This window comes from Oryzias latipes, chromosome 20 (assembly GCF_002234675.1).
Source record: "Oryzias latipes chromosome 20, ASM223467v1".
NCBI lineage: Eukaryota > Metazoa > Chordata > Actinopteri > Beloniformes > Adrianichthyidae > Oryzias > Oryzias latipes.
This window is the reverse complement of record NC_019878.2, coordinates 12,577,265-12,597,226: the sequence shown is the minus strand read 5'-3', so window position 1 is coordinate 12,597,226 and position 19,962 is coordinate 12,577,265. Positions and strand designations below refer to the sequence as shown.

The 19,962-nt window shown below is 41.0% G+C and overlaps 1 protein-coding gene across 1 annotated transcript; it reads right to left on the bottom strand.

Annotated features, from left to right (window-relative positions):
* Nucleotides 1-853: 853 nt before the first annotated feature.
* pdcd6 (programmed cell death 6) lies at nt 854-19,331 on the bottom strand. Its single transcript, XM_004080962.4, has 6 exons — nt 19,103-19,331; nt 14,977-15,038; nt 7,966-8,010; nt 5,907-6,065; nt 4,327-4,436; nt 854-1,665 (listed from the first exon to the last, which is right to left on the bottom strand). The coding sequence occupies exons 1-6, from the start codon at nt 19,183-19,185 to the stop codon at nt 1,567-1,569; spliced, it is 558 nt and encodes a 185-aa protein (XP_004081010.1). The 5' UTR covers nt 19,186-19,331; the 3' UTR covers nt 854-1,566.
* Nucleotides 19,332-19,962: the final 631 nt, after the last annotated feature.

Sequence of the window (19,962 nt, the reverse complement as noted above, 5' to 3'; positions counted from 1 at the left end):
GCTTGGAAACAGTTCAAGCGCACCCGTTTTCAAGTCTAAGCCTATGGAAATAAAAGGTAAACAACTTGTAGTATTTCCAGATATGGAAATCATTTTTTGAATTTTCTCATTAAAATAAGCATATTTGATTGCAATCTCTTCGGCAACAAAGTGTTTACTGTTGTGTGGAATAAAATAATAGATGCATGTTTTTATTTTATTAATGGATATCAAGTTGGTAGATATTTTCTAATGCCTGCAACTAAGCAAGTATAAATCCACGACAACATGACTGTCTTTTTAATTAGAAACTAAGATTTCTGTTAAATTTTAACAAAATGGATTTAACCCTGGTGAACCTAGGAGGACTTTTCTTTTGGGCTTTAAAAGTTGTTTTTTTTGTGTTTTTTTGCTGCAACAGCAGCAGCAGCAATTAAAGGGGGCCAAAAAATTAAAAGTAAAATTTGAAATATAAAATTACATTTAAAAATAATAGTAATAATAATTTGACCCCATGGGTTCTCTAGCATTAATATTCCTTTTTAGGCTTTGACCTGTAAAATTTGGCAAAAATGTTCAAAACAAAATTAATGGTAATGAAATATTTTACAATATAACAAAAATAAATGCCATTTCTTTTTTTTCTTTTTTTTTCTTTTCAAAATAAATGTCTGTGAATAGAGTGACAGGCTGATTTTGCCAAAACAAAACAAAAAAACTCGTTACATTTATTTGATTCCTTATGTTTTTTTATTGCTTTGGGGTAGGATTTCTGTGGCAGAATTTAACTGCAGCAAGATTTTTTTTAAGTCAGTCATATATATAAATTTTAAGAATGAAACGTTAATATCCTGTGAAAAAAGGAAACCAAAGATGAAATCTGCTGGCACTGTTTTTTAATAAAAAGTATTTTCATTTGCTTTTAGTTTCATTTCTTAACACATTTTAAGGCATCATGCACATAAAATAAGACTGAGGCAATATGTTTACTCTCCAACCAAAGATATGTTAGAACAATTGAAGATAATCTATTAAAAATTAATTTATACAAATATGGCATGTAAGCTGGCATGTCAGTGAGTCCTGAAGCAGCGTTTGGCTGCTTTCACAGTTATTGTAAACATGGCTTTGAGCAAAATAAGGAAAAGGTTCAGGGGAAAACGTGCTTCAACGTGGGGTTCAGGTTCCCTGAAAAGCATGCAATGCATTTCAATTTATATTTACATTTTTTTATAGAGATCTTTCTCAAATGTTGTCCGTTAAGGTTGGAACATTAAAAATGTTAACATTAACAAATAAAAAGAAAGAATGAGAGCTGTGCCCACAAAGTTTCCCAACCAGGAGTCTGAAGCAGACGTTGCTTAGACATGTCTACAAACAAAAACACTACAAGATTTTTTTTTTTTACTGTACTGTTTTCTTGCTTGATCTTGTTATATAAATTGTACTTTTATATTAAACAATAGAGCTACATCAGGTGTTAAAAAAAATCTTGTAGTGTCCACCATGGCAAACATCTTGGAGAGTGATGGAAGCTTTTTGGCACAGTTGTGTCCAGTTGTGCTCTTCTGTGGTCATCCGTGTTCTTTATACTACATTAAAGACCATGGAAAGATACTGTTCATATGAAACCTGGATCCAGCCGTCCTGGTCTGTGTCGTATCGCCTGAACACGTCGGTCAACCTCTGCAAAAAAAACACAGAGCAAATCTTCAGGAAGTTTAGATGTAAACAGAAATAAAACTGGATTGCGATAAAATATAATGTTTTTTTTTAGATTTTAACTTGTGTTTCAATTATTTTAATCAAAAAACTTGTCAACTGAGATAAAACTTAACATTTTTTAACTCTTCTGATTGAGTTTCAAAATAAATTTATTCCTTTTGCTTTCCTCACAAGTGTCTATCAGACACCCTTGTGCTATCCTAGGCACTTTAACATTGGGAGTTGGGTCATCTAGACCCACTAGACAGTGCTCTGAACCTTTTTTCTTCAATGATTTGTGATCTTCACTGGTGTCTATGGATTACATGAAATCTTTCCACCCTTATCCACATTTGTCATGGTGGGGAGAACACGTCAATGTAAGGGTGGGGTCATCTAAGATAGCACAAGGGATAAGAAAGATCGGTTTGATAATAGATTTCAATTAAATATTTTTATTCCAGCATTCAAGCAGTGCAAATGGCTTTTCTTCAAATAAAATAGGTCAAAAATTAAAAGCGGTCTTTAAGTTTTCTGTCCAGCTACACTGCGTAATCAGGTTTGAAGGTCATCAGACAGACAAGAAACCAAACAAGTCATGAACTACTATAAATGAGATGCAGCCCTCCTTTCTTCACACTGAAACACAATCCAAGGACCTGCTGCTGCTGTGGCTTTTTCACCAACTACTTCTGATGCAGCTGAAAGGCAAAAAGCAAACAGCAGCCGGCACAAGTTTGAAAGAAAAGCACTGGGAAAACTGTGTGTGCCGAGGAAAACCAAGGCTACTCCCATTACCAGGAGCTGGGAGCCAAGCCAGACAACACTCATACATAAGAGATGACAGAGTGCTGCGTCACATTTGTATACTTTCATGAATGACCCAGAAGCACAGTGTTCATGAACTATTAGAAACTTAAAACGTGAATGTGGACAAAATAAGAGAACCTATAAAAAAACATTGTTCTGCAAAATGTGCCGTTAGGTTCACGTAAAGACCACTGATGAAAAGTGTGTTTTGGTTGGTTTGAACAAATTTTTCTGGCATTTTTCTAAAAATGGAGGAACTCTATAAAGAAAACTAAGCAGAAAATTGCAATTCTGAGTATTTCTTTATTTTAATCAGAAGCAGAAGAATAAATGAAACAGCCTGTAGCTACAAGCTCTGCTCCATTCTGATGTATCCACTTGTAGACGACGAGATCCTCATCTACAGAAACTGTACGCTGGATAGCTCCTATAATGTGAGGGGCTGTAAGTTAGCAGGAGTGTGTAAACTTGGAGCTCTTGGTTGTGGGTGACGGGAAGTGAGGGGCGGGCTTGACTCCTGCTGTTCTGCAGAAACTATGGCAACGTTCACACTGCAGGCTGAAACGACCCAATTCTGATTTTTTTGCCCCTATGTGACCTGTATCTGATCTTTTCATGACAGTCTGAACGACACAGATACGATCTTTTCAAATGTCACCCAGGTCACTTGGGTATGTGGTCCTGAATCCGATACGTATCCGATCTTTTGAAATGCGACCCCCGTCTGAACGGCCATGCCACATGTATCCGACCCGTACGTCATTGATATCCTACAAACGTCATACTTCTACGTTGAAGTAGGCTGAACGAGAACGTAAACATCAACCACGGCAGACGATGCTGCAGAGACCAGTCAGTGGAAGGGAAACAAGGTCACCGATTGGATTCATATTTGGGGTGACAGCTCTATTCAGGCCAAACTCCAGGGCTCTTATCGCAACCGGGCGGTTTTTGAAAAAAGTTCCGGCGAAATGGCCGAGTTGACTTTTTTTCCTTTCCGGCTGTGGTCAGAAGCGCGGGGGACCGAAGGCAGATCCTCCTTCGGGGTTCACTTCCCCGTTCGGACCCTCAGATTCTCCAAAACGGGTTAATAAAGAGTCAATAGCAGTTCTTCTGGGGGTAGCCTTCTTTATCATCGTTCATGTTGAAACACACAACATGAATGCGCGCCCACCGACACACTTCCGCTGCCCCCTCTCACTCCCTCCAGCGCTGCACGTGCTCTCTCCTCTCTCTTACACACACACGCGCGTGCGCGGCCCTAGCACATACACATCTCCATTCCACAACAGTGGGTACAGACAATCCCGGCTCCAATGCCTTCTTAAAATGAGAAGATTGTAATTTTGCTGGCTCCTTTGTGAAAATAAATATAATAATGCAAAAAGAGCTCAGCTGTTGACAACACTGCTGTTGACATCCATTGTTAACGTTAGCTACTTCCACAAACAACGAGTGACGTCGTTCACCGTTGAGTACTCTTCTGCGCATGCGAGTCACTTCTGGGTCATTTCACATTCACACAGAAGATTACAAAAGTTTGTATTTAATTGGAAATGTAAACGGCCTTGCAACAAAACAAAAAAATAGAAATTTTTCAAAAAAATCGGAATTGAGCATTAAGCCCTGCAGTCTGAACGTAGCCTATGTCCTAGAAAATGAGACAAGATTTGCCGAAAAAAAGAGCATAATTATAAAATTGATAGACGCTTTTACAAAAGATGAAACTGTGATCGAAGTGGGACTTTTAAAGATGCAAATAAAAACTGAATCTATCTTTGGAAAAATAAAAAGGGCTTTTCTCGATCTCTGGATTGATTGTGAGTGTCTAACCTGTAAAACAATACAGCACTGGATGAAGTCGTCAAAGGCCACTTGTCCCTTCCTCTGCCGGTCAAATTTGTCAATCAGAGTCCCGTAGAACTGGTCTGATAGACGGTAGCCTGAAAAGCGGGAGCAAATCCAAACATCACTAATGTAAATAAAACTATTTCCAAGAAAACTTTCATGTTTTCCCTTAAAGACATGCTTCACATGTTGGAGCACCAACATCAAAGCTGCCATTTGTAAAAATCCTCCTTTTTTTTATTTTTTTTTACAGATTTTTAGAAATGACCATGAAAATAAAGGCTTAAAAAATTGAAGCCGATTGGATTTAAAATCCTCCATGTGAAGCAGGGGCGGGCAAACTACGGCCCGAGGGCCACATGCGACCCGTCAAACTATTTAATCTGGCCCGCCACACTGAAATGAAATATATTGATAGCTCTTATTGATTTATTTTCCCTGTAATTCTGGTGTCTCCCCATAGATGACACTTCACAAATAAAATGACTTTTGTTTAGGTCAAGAAACTTATAATGCGTTGGTGTTGTGTTGGAGGATTTGTTGTTTTTCTAATGTTTAGTTTATCTAATCATTCCAAAAGCTCATGAATGCATCATTTTTTCTAAGTTTGCTTCTTTCCGTGAAGGACATCATGCCGTTGCTGCAACTGGCATTAAAAGTGAGAACAAATGTTACAGATTTAAGATAAAAACACCAAAATGTTTGGTTTTAAAATATACATAATCATTTTCAATCAGAGAGGAAACATGTTTTTGTTCAGATTCCATAATATTTCTTTCTCTGGGGAGGTGGATTGCCAAATCCCGCCACGCATCCACTCCTGGTCCGGCCCTTCAATCAAATTTTAGAACCCTTTGTGGCCCACGAGTCAAAAAGTTTGCCCACCCCTGATGTGAAGAGTTAGACAAGAGTTGTTCAAAGTCACAGTATTACAGTCCCTGATTCTGTGGTGCACATGTTCATCACGTTCGCTGCTCAATCTGAATCTCAGGAGATTCTCTTTACTAGAGCTAGGTTAAAAAAAACAAACACCATAAATTGATGTGAACTTTGCTTTAAAAAGGCAGCGTTGATTTATCAAATACTTTAATCAGTTTTCTAACTAAGCAATTCTTACAAATCATTCAGGTAAATAAAAATATTTCTAGAAACTTCATAATTTTATTAATGAAATGTGCATTTGTTCAACTTTACTCACTATTTCTGCAAAAACTCTTTTCAAGAGCATCAGATTAAATGTAAATTTGACAAATAAATAAACTTTAATTGAGACAAGTGGAATTGAAACAATGAACGTGTGAACTGAATGGCTTCAGTGGTTTAGCCTAATCTTAACCTGCTCTTCACATGACGATGCATTCAGCTGCAGCTATTGAACCGCTTATCATGAATAAAAAGACAAACAGATGCATGTCAGCAGGAGCATGTGAGTGTTTACTCGTAGAAATGCAGATGCAGATCAATTCAAATAAACTAACCTGCAGACCCAGAAAATAACAGAGGTGCACGCAGCCCCCTCACCACAGTAGACACAAGGAAACCCAAAAGCAAACTTTGCTGCTCACCAAATCCGGTAAGTGCCTGCTTGAGCTCATTTTTGTCGATGAAGCCGGAGTTGTCCCTGTCATAGGTCCTGAAGATGTTCTGCCAGTCTGTGATGTACTTCCACACACCGGCAAACTCATTGAAGTTCACGCCTCCTTTGTTTTCCCTGTCAAACATCGCTGTAGGAGGAAGAGGAGGGTGAATAAGCTGTCCCACTTGGGTCAGGTACTTTCATTTTTGTGCAGTTTACAAGTCTGTCTCAGAGCGTCAGATTTGAAATAAGCCGGAGGATGGAGGGAGGATCCGGTCACGTGAAAAGCGCTGTACCATGTCAGACAACAGCGGAGTTTACGGCGCGAGGCGGGCGCATTCCACCTACTTCTTTTTTTTTTTTTTTTTTTTTTTTTTTAACTTGTTCTGTCCAACAGCTGAGCAAACAGATTAGAGCTGAAGGCTTTTTGTGTTGGACAGGTTTTACTATCACAAAAAGAGGTTATATAGCTTCAAGAAACTAGAGTGTAGATTTGTATAAACCCCTTTTTGTCGTATTATTTTTTATTTATTTGTTACATTTAGTGTGTGTGGGGAGGGAGATGGGAAGAATGTGAGGGGAGGGTGGAAGAGAGTAAAAGGAAGAAAGGTGAAAAGGTGGGGGATACAAGCACTGAGTTATTAATTTAAGCTGTAACAATTATACCAGATCTGCTGGAAAGACGAATGTTACATCAAAGGTGATAATCTGACACTAAGATGAGCGGAAAAAAAACTGTCCATCAATACACTGTAGGTAAGGAGGAGGGATGAAGCAGACAGGGAGCAGTGTGGCAGTGTGCACGTGCACGTGAGGTGGAGATACATTCATGCTGCCGACGTGAACCGTGTGTTCATAAAGGGAGCCAGATCCTACCCAGCCAGACCAGCCAGACCAGGAGAGGGGAGGAGAGCCCCCCAGGCCAGAAGCCCCCCCAGCATCCGGACCCAGGCAGCCCGGGAGGGGAGGAGGAGGGGACCGCCCACCCCACCAGCCAGGCACAGAGAGGGCCCCCCTACAGGGGCCCCCCCAATGCCCAGAGGCACAAGCGAACCCAGTGTCCGGCCCCCAGGCCACAAGACAGGAGCGCTTAGCCGTACCAGGCGGCAGCCATGGGGGCCACCGGGCGCCGGACACCGAGACAAAGGCCAGGGATGAAGCCAGGGCCCCCGGAACCCATGAGCCGGCCACCACCCGACCGGCGCCCCGTCCCCGCAAGCCAGCCCAGGCACGCGACCCTAGCAACCCAGGGATCGCCACGCACCCACAGCCACAGCCACCCCCCTAAAACCCTACGCGCTACAACCCCCCCCCCGCCATAATATCTGACCCCCCCTCCCCAACCCTCTCAGTGCCCTCCCCTCTCTGTGATGGGGAGGGAAAGCCCCAGAGGGTCCCAGCGAGCCAGCCCCCAGGTCGGTCCTACCCATGCACTCACACACACATACTCACAATCATCTGGTTACCCTCCCTACCCCCGCCGCCAAGCAGTAACCCCCCCCCCAGCCGGCCGACCCCCAGCGCCGCATGCCCGACCCTTCCCGCAGCCGACAGGACACCCGTAAGCCCGGCCGCCCCGCCCCACCTACTTCTGCCTCAGAGGGCCGTGGTGTAAGTAGCTCCTCACATCTGCACTCCTCACACCCCATGAGGCGCGATCCAATTACCCCCCAACAAAGGGAGTGTTACTGCAGGACACGCTTCCTGCTTCGCCACCATTAAACACTAAATATTTGCGGTGCATGGCACAGAGGACTAAATTATGGGGATTCTTTTTAAGGTGGCACACCACATTGAATCACGGAGCGTGGTAACGTTGTTTTCCGCACTAAAAACCACAGTGCTAAAAATTAAAATAGCAGTCAAGCATGTTTTAGCTGCACACCCCAAAGATGCTATAGCTGTCTGTCTGTAGCGCTAGCTAGAGAGGTACTGTGTGTGTCAACAGTTTAATGACTTAATCTGGTTGCCATGGAAACGAGTCAAACAGTCTGCATAAACAGAGTCAGCATAAAGGCGGCTGTGTGAAAGCAGCGTATGTCACTCACATATAATGGAGCGGACCGTCACTGGGTTGAAAGGAGTCCACGTTCCTGTGAATCAGAGAACATGAGCTTAAAATTAGCTTAAGCTTTGCACAAAAGCTAGAAGAGAAAAGGACAAATGAGAACGGTGGAAATTGGTGGTTAACCTTTAGATGACGTTTGACAATATAAGGTTAGTTGATCAATAAAAAGGTCTGAGCTTCGCTTGTTGGGACCAACCAGCCAGAAAGTTGATTATTTTCTTAGAAAAACAAAAGAAGTTTAAGACGAAATCCACGATGAACAACCCAAACAACAGTGTCATCCAACATCAAAGGTTTAACTAATGCAAAAGAGTACGAATACCACCGATGGAGGTGCCTGTTACAGGATCACTGACCTCTAAAACTACCAAGGTTTAAGGAGATTTGGCAAAGAATGTCGCTGAGTCACAGTCTCCTGATCAGGCTGAGTCCTTAAACATCTGTTCCTGCCCTGATTTCATTGTTCTAATAGGGTAAAAACAAATTCCTACAATCAGTGTTCTATTCAAAACTGAACAGAAATACAGACACTGCTGCTGTTTCTCATGGTGAGACTCCGTTTTTAAGAAAATCTTGTTTGGGCTTTTTGTCGTAAGCTTTCATGTTCAGATCTTTATCGGGTAACTTGTGGCTCAGTTCCTCCTAAACACATCAGCTGTCGTGTTGTCCACAGTGTGGTTAGTTATGAGCAACACTGAACTCTGACATCATCTTTGAACTAAATATTCCTACAATCATGCTTTTTCTGTGTCATTGTGTCTAAAATATGTTTCAGAGCAATGCAGAAAATGTACTCCGTGCTTTAGTCCCTTTTTTTACTGAAATACTGTCATTCTTCCAAAATGACGGAGCCAGAATTCTGATAAGAAACAGCAAAGAAGATAACATATCTTCATTCCAGCTTTGCCTCTTCTGGATACCTTTTAAAGCCTAAAATTCCAAAAATGATCAAGCATGTAGCTCACAGGCAGTCAGCTGAATTGCGTTTGAGCTCTTCTGCTGTGAAGGCAGTCATCTTTATCTAGAAACATCTATATCTACACATTGGGTTTTAGTCTTTAAACTTTTGTTTACTATTCTAGTTTTTAATAGACAGATCCTGCTTGGGTCTCTTCAGTTTTCCATCCGTCCTCAAACTGCTCGTTCTTCCTATAAAGTGTAAATCTAACTATTTTAGGCAATAAATGTTGTTTTTTCTATTTCTGATCTCCCAGAAACATATTCCGCTGCTTGAGTGTCTATTTGCGACACTGACCACTCTCACCTCTGGACAGATGTTGCAGTCACCTGCTGCGGCGCGCGTACTTAATCGGGACAGAGGAAAAAGTTGGGCTGCACATTTAGAGCAATTTTAGAACTACAGCTAAGGAGTTGGTCTTGGCTGACAGCATCACTCCACAGCAAGGTGGTCCAGGTTTGAAGTGACCGCTGACTGCTCTCCTGTGTGCACTGGCATCTGTAGGCTAACTGGATATTGGAGTTACAGTCCAGAAATATCCATGTTTTGCTGTTTGAGGATTCCAAAATGACATAGGAGTGAGACACATTGTACTCAATTCGACTAATAAATGTGTATGAATCCTCTGTAATGTTGTGACATCACTGATTGTGAGTTGTTGCGGTATAAACCTAATATATTCTACTAAAATAAAAAAAGAAACTACTATCTTGGTGCTGTAGCACAAAGTTGAGTGCATTTTGCTGATCTAGGACAAACTAGTTCTCTGCAGCTCCGCCTGTGGGGCATCCCCCTGCATGTGTGAAAATCTAACATCTTGAAGACGTTGTGGTGCAATTTTCACACTGTGAAAATTGTTTGATTTCTCTCCACAGTTCAGCTTTGCCAGCAATAAGACGATCTGCAAAGAAGCGTGGCATGAGAGCAGATTAGCTCCTTTTAAACATTCACTTACATCTTGCTTCCCCATTGACTTAAATTCAGAGCAACTTTATCTTGACAATATTTCAGAGTGCTGGACAGCTGCAATAAAGGCAGAAACGTCAAACTCTAGAAAACCCAGAAACTGCAGATGATCCTCGTTTGTTGGTTGCTGCTGTGGTGGAATGAGGCCTGAGGCTTCTTCATTCAGCTGTTGGCACATCGTACATCGAACCTGTTCAAGCAGCCATTTCCAATGAAAAGAACCCGCGTTCAGCACGTTTTTGAAAGAGTGTCAAGAGTGTTGACGGCAGGTTTACAGCAACCATATGTTTGAGGTTCACTGTGGAGCAGCCAGGTCGGTTCATCAAGCAGCCTCTAGGAGGCTTGTTACAAGCAGGTCATTTTTATTCACTCTAAAAAGTTTTTTTTTTTTTAAACTACAGCCTACCTAATTCTGACTTTAAACAACTGTCTGATTTGATTAGTTTATGCATGACATCTGTCCATGCAATACATTTTCAATGTACCTTGTTATTTGGTTTACCATTTTCTATCAGATTTGAACCAACAAAGGGCTGTGATCTGGAAACCTGATCTCTAGAACAGCTTTATCTTCATTTTTACCTGTTTTTTAAAGTGTTTGGTGACTTCAGACATCGTCAAGATGGAAGCCACTACTGAGCTAAAGAACAGGGTGCAAAAAGGCTCAAAACAAACCAAAGATCTCCACGACTACACAACTCTTTACAGAACCTCTAAATCAGTGTTTTTCAACCTTTTCTGAGCCACGGCACACTAACCTTAAAAAAAATCCCGCGGCACACCAGCATCCAAAAATTAAAAAAAAAGGAGAAACTCATAGTCTGTATTGATCCACAGCCCCTTCACAATCTCACGTGCATTTTTGAGATAATTGTTGCAGAAAAAGCTGGAAACTGCAGCTGTTTTTTACTAAAAGATGCCATAAAAGTTAAGTTAGAAGATTTAATACAGTTTGATGTGTGTTCGTTGGTTTCAAGACGTTTAACAACAGATCTCCTTGTGCGCTGTCACTCTCACAACCCAATGCATCATGGAAGATGTAGTGCATAAATCGGCCGGAGATCGGTTTTCGGAGCTTCATTGTTTTGTTCACTTGTTCCAGTCTGATACCGGATTCTGTGGAAATCTACACCGCTAAAGACGAGCTTTAGCTGGTATTTTTGTTAGAACTGAGCGACTTTACGAGCTAAATCGGGACAAGGAAGTTAAGACTTTAACCACTTGTGATTGGTCAGACTGATGACATGTGATTAAGCCCCCCAAGAATGATTGGTGGAGACAGTTAAAGGGACGGGACTTTTCCAAAATACAGCCGAAGGTGCAGCTGAATCGCGTTACGGTCATTCTTATCAAAATGTCTTTAATAAAATAAAATAAATGCAAAGAAAAAGTATTTTACGATCTTTTATATTCCTAACTCCTCAGTGTTTTATCAGGGTCTGTTTGGATGAACAGAGAGCTGAAAACCTGGAGATGGGAAATGTTTTTAGATCAGTTAATGAGGGCAATTTCCCACGGCACACTTGACCATCACCCATGGCACACTAGTGTGCCGCGGCACACTGGTTGAAAAACACTGCTCTAAATCATGTCTTCCAATTCAACCTCTGATGATTTTGTGCAATATATGACCTGTAAACTACTGAGGCCGGCACACAGAATCATTTCTACAAAGATTTCCTGTTTTTAAGAATCTTTAAAAGTATTTAACAGTTAAAGATGAACTGCAGCCTTTGCAGATTCTTCAGCTCACATGAGCAGATAAACGTTGCACACCGAGGCGGAGCTGTGGGGTCACCCATGATTTCCAGGCAGGCTGCGCCCGAGCCACTCAGTGTGTGTGCGTCTTTGTGCGAGTCTGGCGGCGAGCGGGGACAATCTGCTCTCTGTCCCCCCGCACACTGAACTCTCTCACTGAGGTGGGCAGGACCAAGGAGGAGACGGAGCAAAGAAGGTGAAGAAAAAAAGGAAAGTAGGCCGAAAGGAAAAACAGAGTGTTCTGACCGTGTACATAAACATTTAACTGCAGCGATAACACCAACAGCAAACAAATTGCACTTCCACATACTGAAAAGCTAGCACACATTGAAATGTTTTTTTTTAGTTTTTTTCTTACATAGTTTGAACAGAATTAAACAAGAGCTGCCCCGAAAAGCCGCAGGGACCACATCCTGACTGATCACATAGCAGTACAGGTCAGACTTCTTATGAAGAAGCATTAGAACCACCTCCAGGTAAAACCTTTCCAATAAATCCTCACTAAGATCCTAACAATGAATTCTAATGTTGAGTTTCAGTTTTTAGCCAAAATGGTGAAGTTATTACATTAATTAATAATAATAAAAAAATCCAACAAGTTTATTAGAAACTGGCTTAAATATTAGATTCACCTTCTGGTCTGGGTGTAACGTTTAGTCAACTTAATCGAGGAATCGAGTCATTTTCATACGATCCAACCAGATTGATCCGTCTTATCTGTCTTTATCATTCTAAAAATTGTTTGAAAAGGAAATAAATTGGTCTATAATCGATATTGGACAAAACCATTTGGATTGAGGTATGGTAGGATTATTTTACTATACTACTTTTTTATGTTTTTCCTAAAAACGACCAAGTACCATCACAGCGAACAACACACATGTGAGGACACTGAAAAAATGATCGATCAATCCTTCCAGCCCAATTAGTGGAAAGACTTAGAATTTAGCAAAGTAATGTGAATCGGACCGAATTGGATCGTTCAAAATGAACCAAAATCGCCTTATGAATCATATCACCAACCACAAATTAAAATATGAGTTGAATTCTTGTTAAAATGAATCGTTACAACCCTACCATCTGCTCTGTGATGGACGTGGATGTTTGACTCCATAACTTTGAGTGTAAATGAGTCACAACAAAATATGTAAACAAGTATTAAGTCAACAATATCAGTTTTTATGGTTTATGCCAAGTTATGAAGCGTGTGACATAACGTTTTAAACACAAGAACCCCAGCAGAACAGTTCTGATGGTCAGAAATGGCTACAAGTGTGTTGACTGAAAAATAATATTTTACTTCAATGAAACAGAACTTTGAGATGTTTAACAGAAATCAATTGCACATTGACTTTCTTAAGCTCTGCCACTTGGTCAAAGCTGCCCGTCAGCAGTTTTGGCAAGCTGCTGCTGCTGCTTCTTCACAATAAAACTACCAGAGAGAATTATAAATCTAAGTGTGTGGGAGGGCAGGCTGACAAGCAGGTACTGTGAGGAGGGAAAAAAGAAGAGTTCATTGAAAAATGAAATAGAGTAAGATGAACAACAGGGAGTTCATGATTTGTGATACATAACCAAAATAATCAATTAGCTAGGAAAGCAATTTTCATCTTGTAATAAAAAAAATTCTCTCTGCTGTCTGTCCAAATGTCTTGAAGGCTGGCGAATGTACAAACAAGCAAAACCCAAAGCAGCCTCTGCAGTAAAAGAAACTCTGGGATGGGGCGGCTTCAGCAAGCTCGCCGCAGGACAGGATGCAGGGCGGCGTGTTCAGCTTCACCGGCTCTAATTTACCTCACAATAAGCCCAACAAACTGAGCGAGACTGTACTGGGAAACCTGCCACTGACTACAAGATCACAGCACGGCATCCTCAGTGTGCGCACACCTGAAAAACACACGCAACACAATTCCATCAAGCCAACACTAACCCTTGCAAATAAAGTTGATTCATCTTGTATCAAAGGATGCACGATAAATAAATGAGTTGATGCCCTCACATGCATGCGTACGTGAGAGGGCTCACTAATTATTATGCAGAGCCACAGTGAAGCCTGACAACAGCTTCCCTCTGCTGCTGCTGATGCCTTTTTTTTTTTAAACAACTTTGAAGTTCACAAAAAATGGTTTCTGGGAAGTTGGATGTGATCAAATGTCTTTAAAGACCCTGCTAAACAATTCCAACAAGCCATAATGAGGAACATGCATAGATAAACAACAAACCTGAACCTCCACTTTATTGTCTGGTTGGACAATCCTGCACACATGACTGCATTTCAGCCTCTCTAACAGCCGGGTCAAGATGCAGTGTTGGAGCAGACGAATGTGATCACAGACCGCTGTCATGAGGAAGCCTTGCCTAGTTTTCAAGTACAGATGTGTTATTCATGCCACACCTTTCCTTAGACCTGTCTTTTCTAGTGAAAAAAAGGCCATGTGTGAAGTGACATGTTAATCCTGTTGGAGTCCTCCTCTCCTTTGGGCTTCTCAAGACAGAGTGACTACACTTTCATCATTAGAGGCCGTTATCCCGTCTTAAGAGATGATTTTACTGTTGTTTCTACCCAAATCAGCTACTCATAAACAGCTGATGATCTTTACATATTTTTCATCTTCTGCTAACTAAAAACGTATTAAAGGGTTGTTTTTATTAAGGGGAAATTATGCTATTTAACACATACTTGATCTTAGCATTGGACTTCATATTTATTCAACATTTAATTAGTTATTACATTAATATATTATTTATTAACAAATAGAAGTGTAGGAAAACAGTAAAAACATAAATATAGGACAGTTTTAGACAGAAAAATCATTTTATTTTGCTTGAATAAAGCTTCACTTAATCATTATCCTGATTTAATGGCATTGAAGACCAGATTGACTATGTAATGAGAGAGATTTTTGTTTTTGCAAAGATTAAATCTTGAAACTTTCTATTGTTTCTCACTGCATAGACTCTGAATTCATTCTTAACTCTTCTTTCAAACTCCCCTTGAGTCCTTTTCATTCTTTTTTCTTTTATCCTGCGATAAAAATAAAGCTAGAGTGGTTTTGTGTTTGGTTCACCGGCCAGCCGAGGATATAAATAAATTCTCGTCCCGTTTTCTGCAACAGCTTGACAGTCATTTAAATCAAAGAGATCAATGGTCTGCTACGAGGAGATGGAAAAGAAATTGGATTTAAAAGAGGCATGAAAGTGAAAAATAAAAAAGTTAGAAGGTGGAAGATTAGAAAAATAGACTGCAGAGACACACAAAAATAACTAACTAACACATGAGAGTAATATTTGTGACAGAAAGAGGAGTACCATTTGATAGAGCCTGCTGGAGCTCCGAGTCTGATATCACTCCACTTCTGTCCTTGTCAACCCTGCGGATGAAAACACAGATTAAATACAGCTTTGAACCACATGGGAGCCACACAAACTCCAGTATACAATAGTTGCAGATATCCACACTGTCCTGATGAAACTTTACTCCCTACAACGTGTGTTAGCATTTGAGCGGCCCTCGGGTTGATGAATGACACTCTATCAAGAACACACTGATCAGCTTGTGTGTTTATGCTCGAGAGACCAGCCAAACAAGCTCTGACTGTGTGTGTAATTCTTAGAGAACAAAGTGAAATCTGCCAACTCGACAGTTCCTCCTTCACAATGGAGTCTTCTTAAAAAGTCTTGCAGGAGGAAGTGAAGCTTAAAGACTGACATTGATTCAGACAGAAATAAACAGGCGGCTAATATTTACCAGATCAGTGGTTATGACCTCAGAAACAAATCATCCCACTTCATTCATTCATTCATTCATCTTCTTCCGTTTTGTCCCTAACAGGTTCACAGGGCTGCTGGAGCCTATCCCGGCCACTAATGGGCGAAGGCAGGGGACACCCTGGACAGGTCGCCTTTCTGTCGCAGGGCTCATCCCACTTCAGTTTCAGCAAAAAAAAATGCTGACCTAAAGTAATAATAAAAGAGACGTTTTACATCATCAAAAGATTTAAAAAAACGCGTTTGGGGTTTTATTTTGATCCTAAGGTTTTGTAGTGTTGCCATGGCGAAGTAAATCTCTCAAGGATGTTGAGAGGTTTCTCATCCAACGTGTTAATAATAACACCAATATGACTCCTAGGGGAAAAATGCAGCAACTCTGTATTCTTTAGTATGACTTGAATGGGAACCAAATAAGTTGTAAAGCCAGTCTGGAGGCTTTGAAGGTTGCTGTCCTTCAAGGCACATGGTAATTGAGGATTTTATGCTTATGGGGCAAGCAGCAAATGATTTGCAAGAAAGAGACTTCCACGAAAAACAGTAACTACATTGTGGTTACGGTTATGAAAATGAACTTGTCTAAGTCCCTCTAAAAGGCTGGCACATGAATACATGTACAGGGAAAGAAGAAGTGGCCCTCACAGTTTTTTTCTTTCCCCAATGCATATTATTCAAAAATCCGGTGAGTCAGTTATTCCCGGACAACCCAAACCATTTGACGCAGTGCTTAGTAAACAAGCCCCAGCTGAACACCAGCAAGGAGAAGGCAGAGGTGGAGACTGGAAAACCCCCATTTCACACAGAGCACACTTCCAAACTGCTATATTTAGAAAAAAAAAGGGGGATAACAGATTTTCTTGTTGTAACAGCAAACCGCTCTCAGTATGTCTATAAATGCAACCTTTGTAACACAAGAGGTGGTGGAGGAATGCACTGTAGAAACCCACCACCCTGTACTAAAACACCTTTACATTGACCTATAGAACCATATGTTGGAGGCAAAGCGAAAGCGCTCCATTTTCCTTATGCGTAATCTTTTCTTTCTGGTAACTCTCTTTGCCTCAGGCCAAGTCCTCTCAAAAGTAAAAGAAAACTATCATTAACATTCCTCTTTGCTGCAGGGCAAAAACCATCTGGTGTTTCCATCTTCATGTTGTTAAATGACCAAACATCCATGTAGTGCAGCAGGACAATATCAAAACCTGATTCAGATTTTCCCATGTTCCACTTTTTCCTACAGAGAAACTGGAGCTTGGGGAACACGGCTCGCTCCATTTTCCACGTAGAAAATCCAAAAGCCAGACCTTCGCTGTGGCTAAAAAAAAAACAACACAACTGGAATAAATTAAGATTAAATATAAAAAAGTGTTAATGTGTGATTTAGTAACAGGGCTGGGAGCCAACATTTATAATGTCACTGTGACAGTGAAGAAAACAGACAAAAGAAAGAAATAGTGACTCATTCAGCATTATGTCATGGAACAAAAACATTAAGAAGCAAGGTTAATGGTCAACAGCTCTCATTTACCATACTATTCATAGTATGAGTCGTGTTTTTTTGTTTGCATAGTTTGGTCAGGGTTAAGACATATACGCAGGTGCGACTTATGTGATTTTTTCAAAAAATAAATAGCAGCAACCACTACGGGGTCTGTTTGTAGGTGTATCTGTAATTACTACTGACAAAAACTCAGAATAAGCAGCGCCGCTTAATCTTAAGATACGCACACTACAGCATTTGACAAGCGTTCTTAAATGCATGTCCATGGTGGAGGGGGGGGGTGTCCTCTTCTTTTTCTACCGTTTCTAAAATGTTGAAGCGTAGCAAATTTCACAAATCTTGTTCCAGGTTTTTTTTTCTTTTTTACAGCAAGACAGTGTCATATAAATCCGACTGGGCACAAACCACAATTTCTTAATTTCTCCTTCATATACTTCAGTGCGACTTACATACATTGACTGCATATGAGAACTGGACTGAGCGATTGTGACGCGAACTATAGGAAATTACTTAAGCGGGCTTAAGTAGTGATTGGTCCAAGTCTTTCTGAGTCTACATTTCTATAGTAACCACACTCTCCAATCAGGAATAAGACTGTTGGAAGGCCACACCCCTTCCACTGTAAGCGAGATCGAGAGAATATGACATCAAATGCTTCGAACATTCGACGTGACGCCATCTACTTTTATTGAGGCATCTGATTGGGCAACTTGGATCATTTGCGCTACAGAAAAAATATCATGGAAAATAAATTTGAATTAGCAATAACATGTTAAAAAAAAAGGTAGAACAAGAATGGTTATTCTGACAAATATAATGACTGAGTAATTGTTGTTTTTTTCTCTATAGAACTGTATAGGATTTTAGGACCAACATGTACATCCTATTTAGAATGCAAGGGAGGAGGGGTCACTCAGTCCAGTTCTCTTATACAGTCAATGCTTATATATGATTTTTTTCTAATTTATTATACTTTCTTTTGGCTGCTGTGACTTATACTCTGGAGCAACTTATAGTCTGAAAAATATGGTACCCTAACTACACTTCAAAAACTCCCCATACCTTTCTCCTGTGGAGACTTCTGGATTCAAAATAGTAGCAAGTGAGTGAACTGATTTCCCACAGCAGCCATATGCCAATCTGGCTACAGTGAAAATCTGTAGGGAGTGTGTCTGAAACCCCCCCACTGAGAGGCCTCATGTTTCATTGCTGCTCTGCTGACTGCGGTCACATGACAAACGGGATTCTCTGCCACGCGTTCAGCCAAAGGGGGAACCAGGCGAGGCAGCTCGTGTGTGACGCTCTTCATGACAGTCGGGCTTGCTGGAAGTGACCTTTGCTCCGATGCTGACTCTATTAAGTCATGAGAATCATAAGATGCTTCTGCTCGCTTCCGTGACAGCGGATGCGAGTGAAGGAAGACACAGGGGACAACATGAGTACATGCAGCCCGCCTTCCCTCAGGTCATGCACCACACAGAAGTCTTTGGTGAGGGGTCTGGCTCAAGCCTCAAGATGCCCGCAGCATTCCAACACTAAAAGAAACAAATCCTCTGCAGTATTACATAACACTATAGCTTATTAGCACCAGCAGTACAAGTATTTCAACATTTCTCCCTCTGTACCTACTATGGCAGCTGGCACATGGCTTTAAATGTCCTGTTTCCTCATTTCTCCTTGTATCACTGGGATGTAACCGTACACAGGTGTGCACAACGTTTAATTAGCATGAATGAGCCAACTCTGAACACAAGTGTGTAATGATGTCAGCAGTGTACTTCAAGGACTTGTGGAGGTCTTTGAAGTTAGGTTTTTAAACTAACTGCTACGGCCTCGCGCCTGCAGAAGTACACGGTTAGAAGTGAATGAGCCCAAAGTGTGACAGCCGGAGTGGCTCTGGTACGCGTTGTTTTATCTGTAGAGTAGAGGTTTGGCTAAGAGCTAGCCCTCAAACACTTCATTCACTGCGGAGCTTCGCCTTCAACGACAACATTAACGCAAAGAAAATGTGTGTGTGTGTGTGTGTGGGGGGGGGGGGGGGGGACAGCTGCCAATGAAATATTTAGTGTCACCACCCGACCCAGCCCCTCTATCTTCTTCCTCCCGCTACGAACGAACGGCAGCAGTTTTCAGGCGAAACAAGCCGCCTTCTCCCCACTGACTCACCTCTGGAAGATATTCCACAGGAAGCTCTGGTCCGGAGGAGCGTTAATGTGCGGGGGGGCTCGGTAAGGACTGTGGTACGCCATTTTTCTTCTTAAGGAAACGTTCAGTTATAAAGGTTGTGCGGGGCTGTTTCTAGCTGCTCCTCCGCTGCTGTAGTTTCCCTTTTCTGCGGCTTCAATCTGACTCCACCAATCGACGTTGACTGGCTGGATCCTCGCGCACAGAGGCGTGGCCAACCATTCACCAGGACTCTGGGGAAAGTGACGTCACAACTCTCAAATTGGAAGGAACCCATGTAAAAGCTGTGAATCAATAATTCCATTGCGCAGGAGAAACTCTGACACACCCGACAAAGAACTTAAAGTCATGCTGCTTTTTTATTAGCCAATTTAGTACATTATTATTATTATTTTTATCATTATTACTATAAAGTTTACAGGTTTTAAAATAAAATACAAACTGAAAATTTTGGAAAAGTTTACAAGACAAAAATGAGGATCCCAATGGAACAATGTCCAGACAGTCATAACTCTGTGACGTTGTTTTGGTACCGTTTTTCTTTAATTCTTTTGTGGGGATATGAATAATGAGTATAGGTTTAATGTGTTAATGCATGCATTCAATATAGTAAGATTTGGGGTAAGACATTTGTGAGATTTATTTTTTAACCACTCCTTTTTTGAGCACTTTATCCCTTTTAAGTTTATTTATTTAACTGCTTTTTTGTTTTAGAAAATACAAAGAAATCAACCAAATTTCATACCATTTAACTGTAGGACTAAATAGTGTTTTGCAGTCACTCTTCACTCAGAAATGCAATACATTTTTCAAATTCTGAGAAATACAATCATTTTATTAAA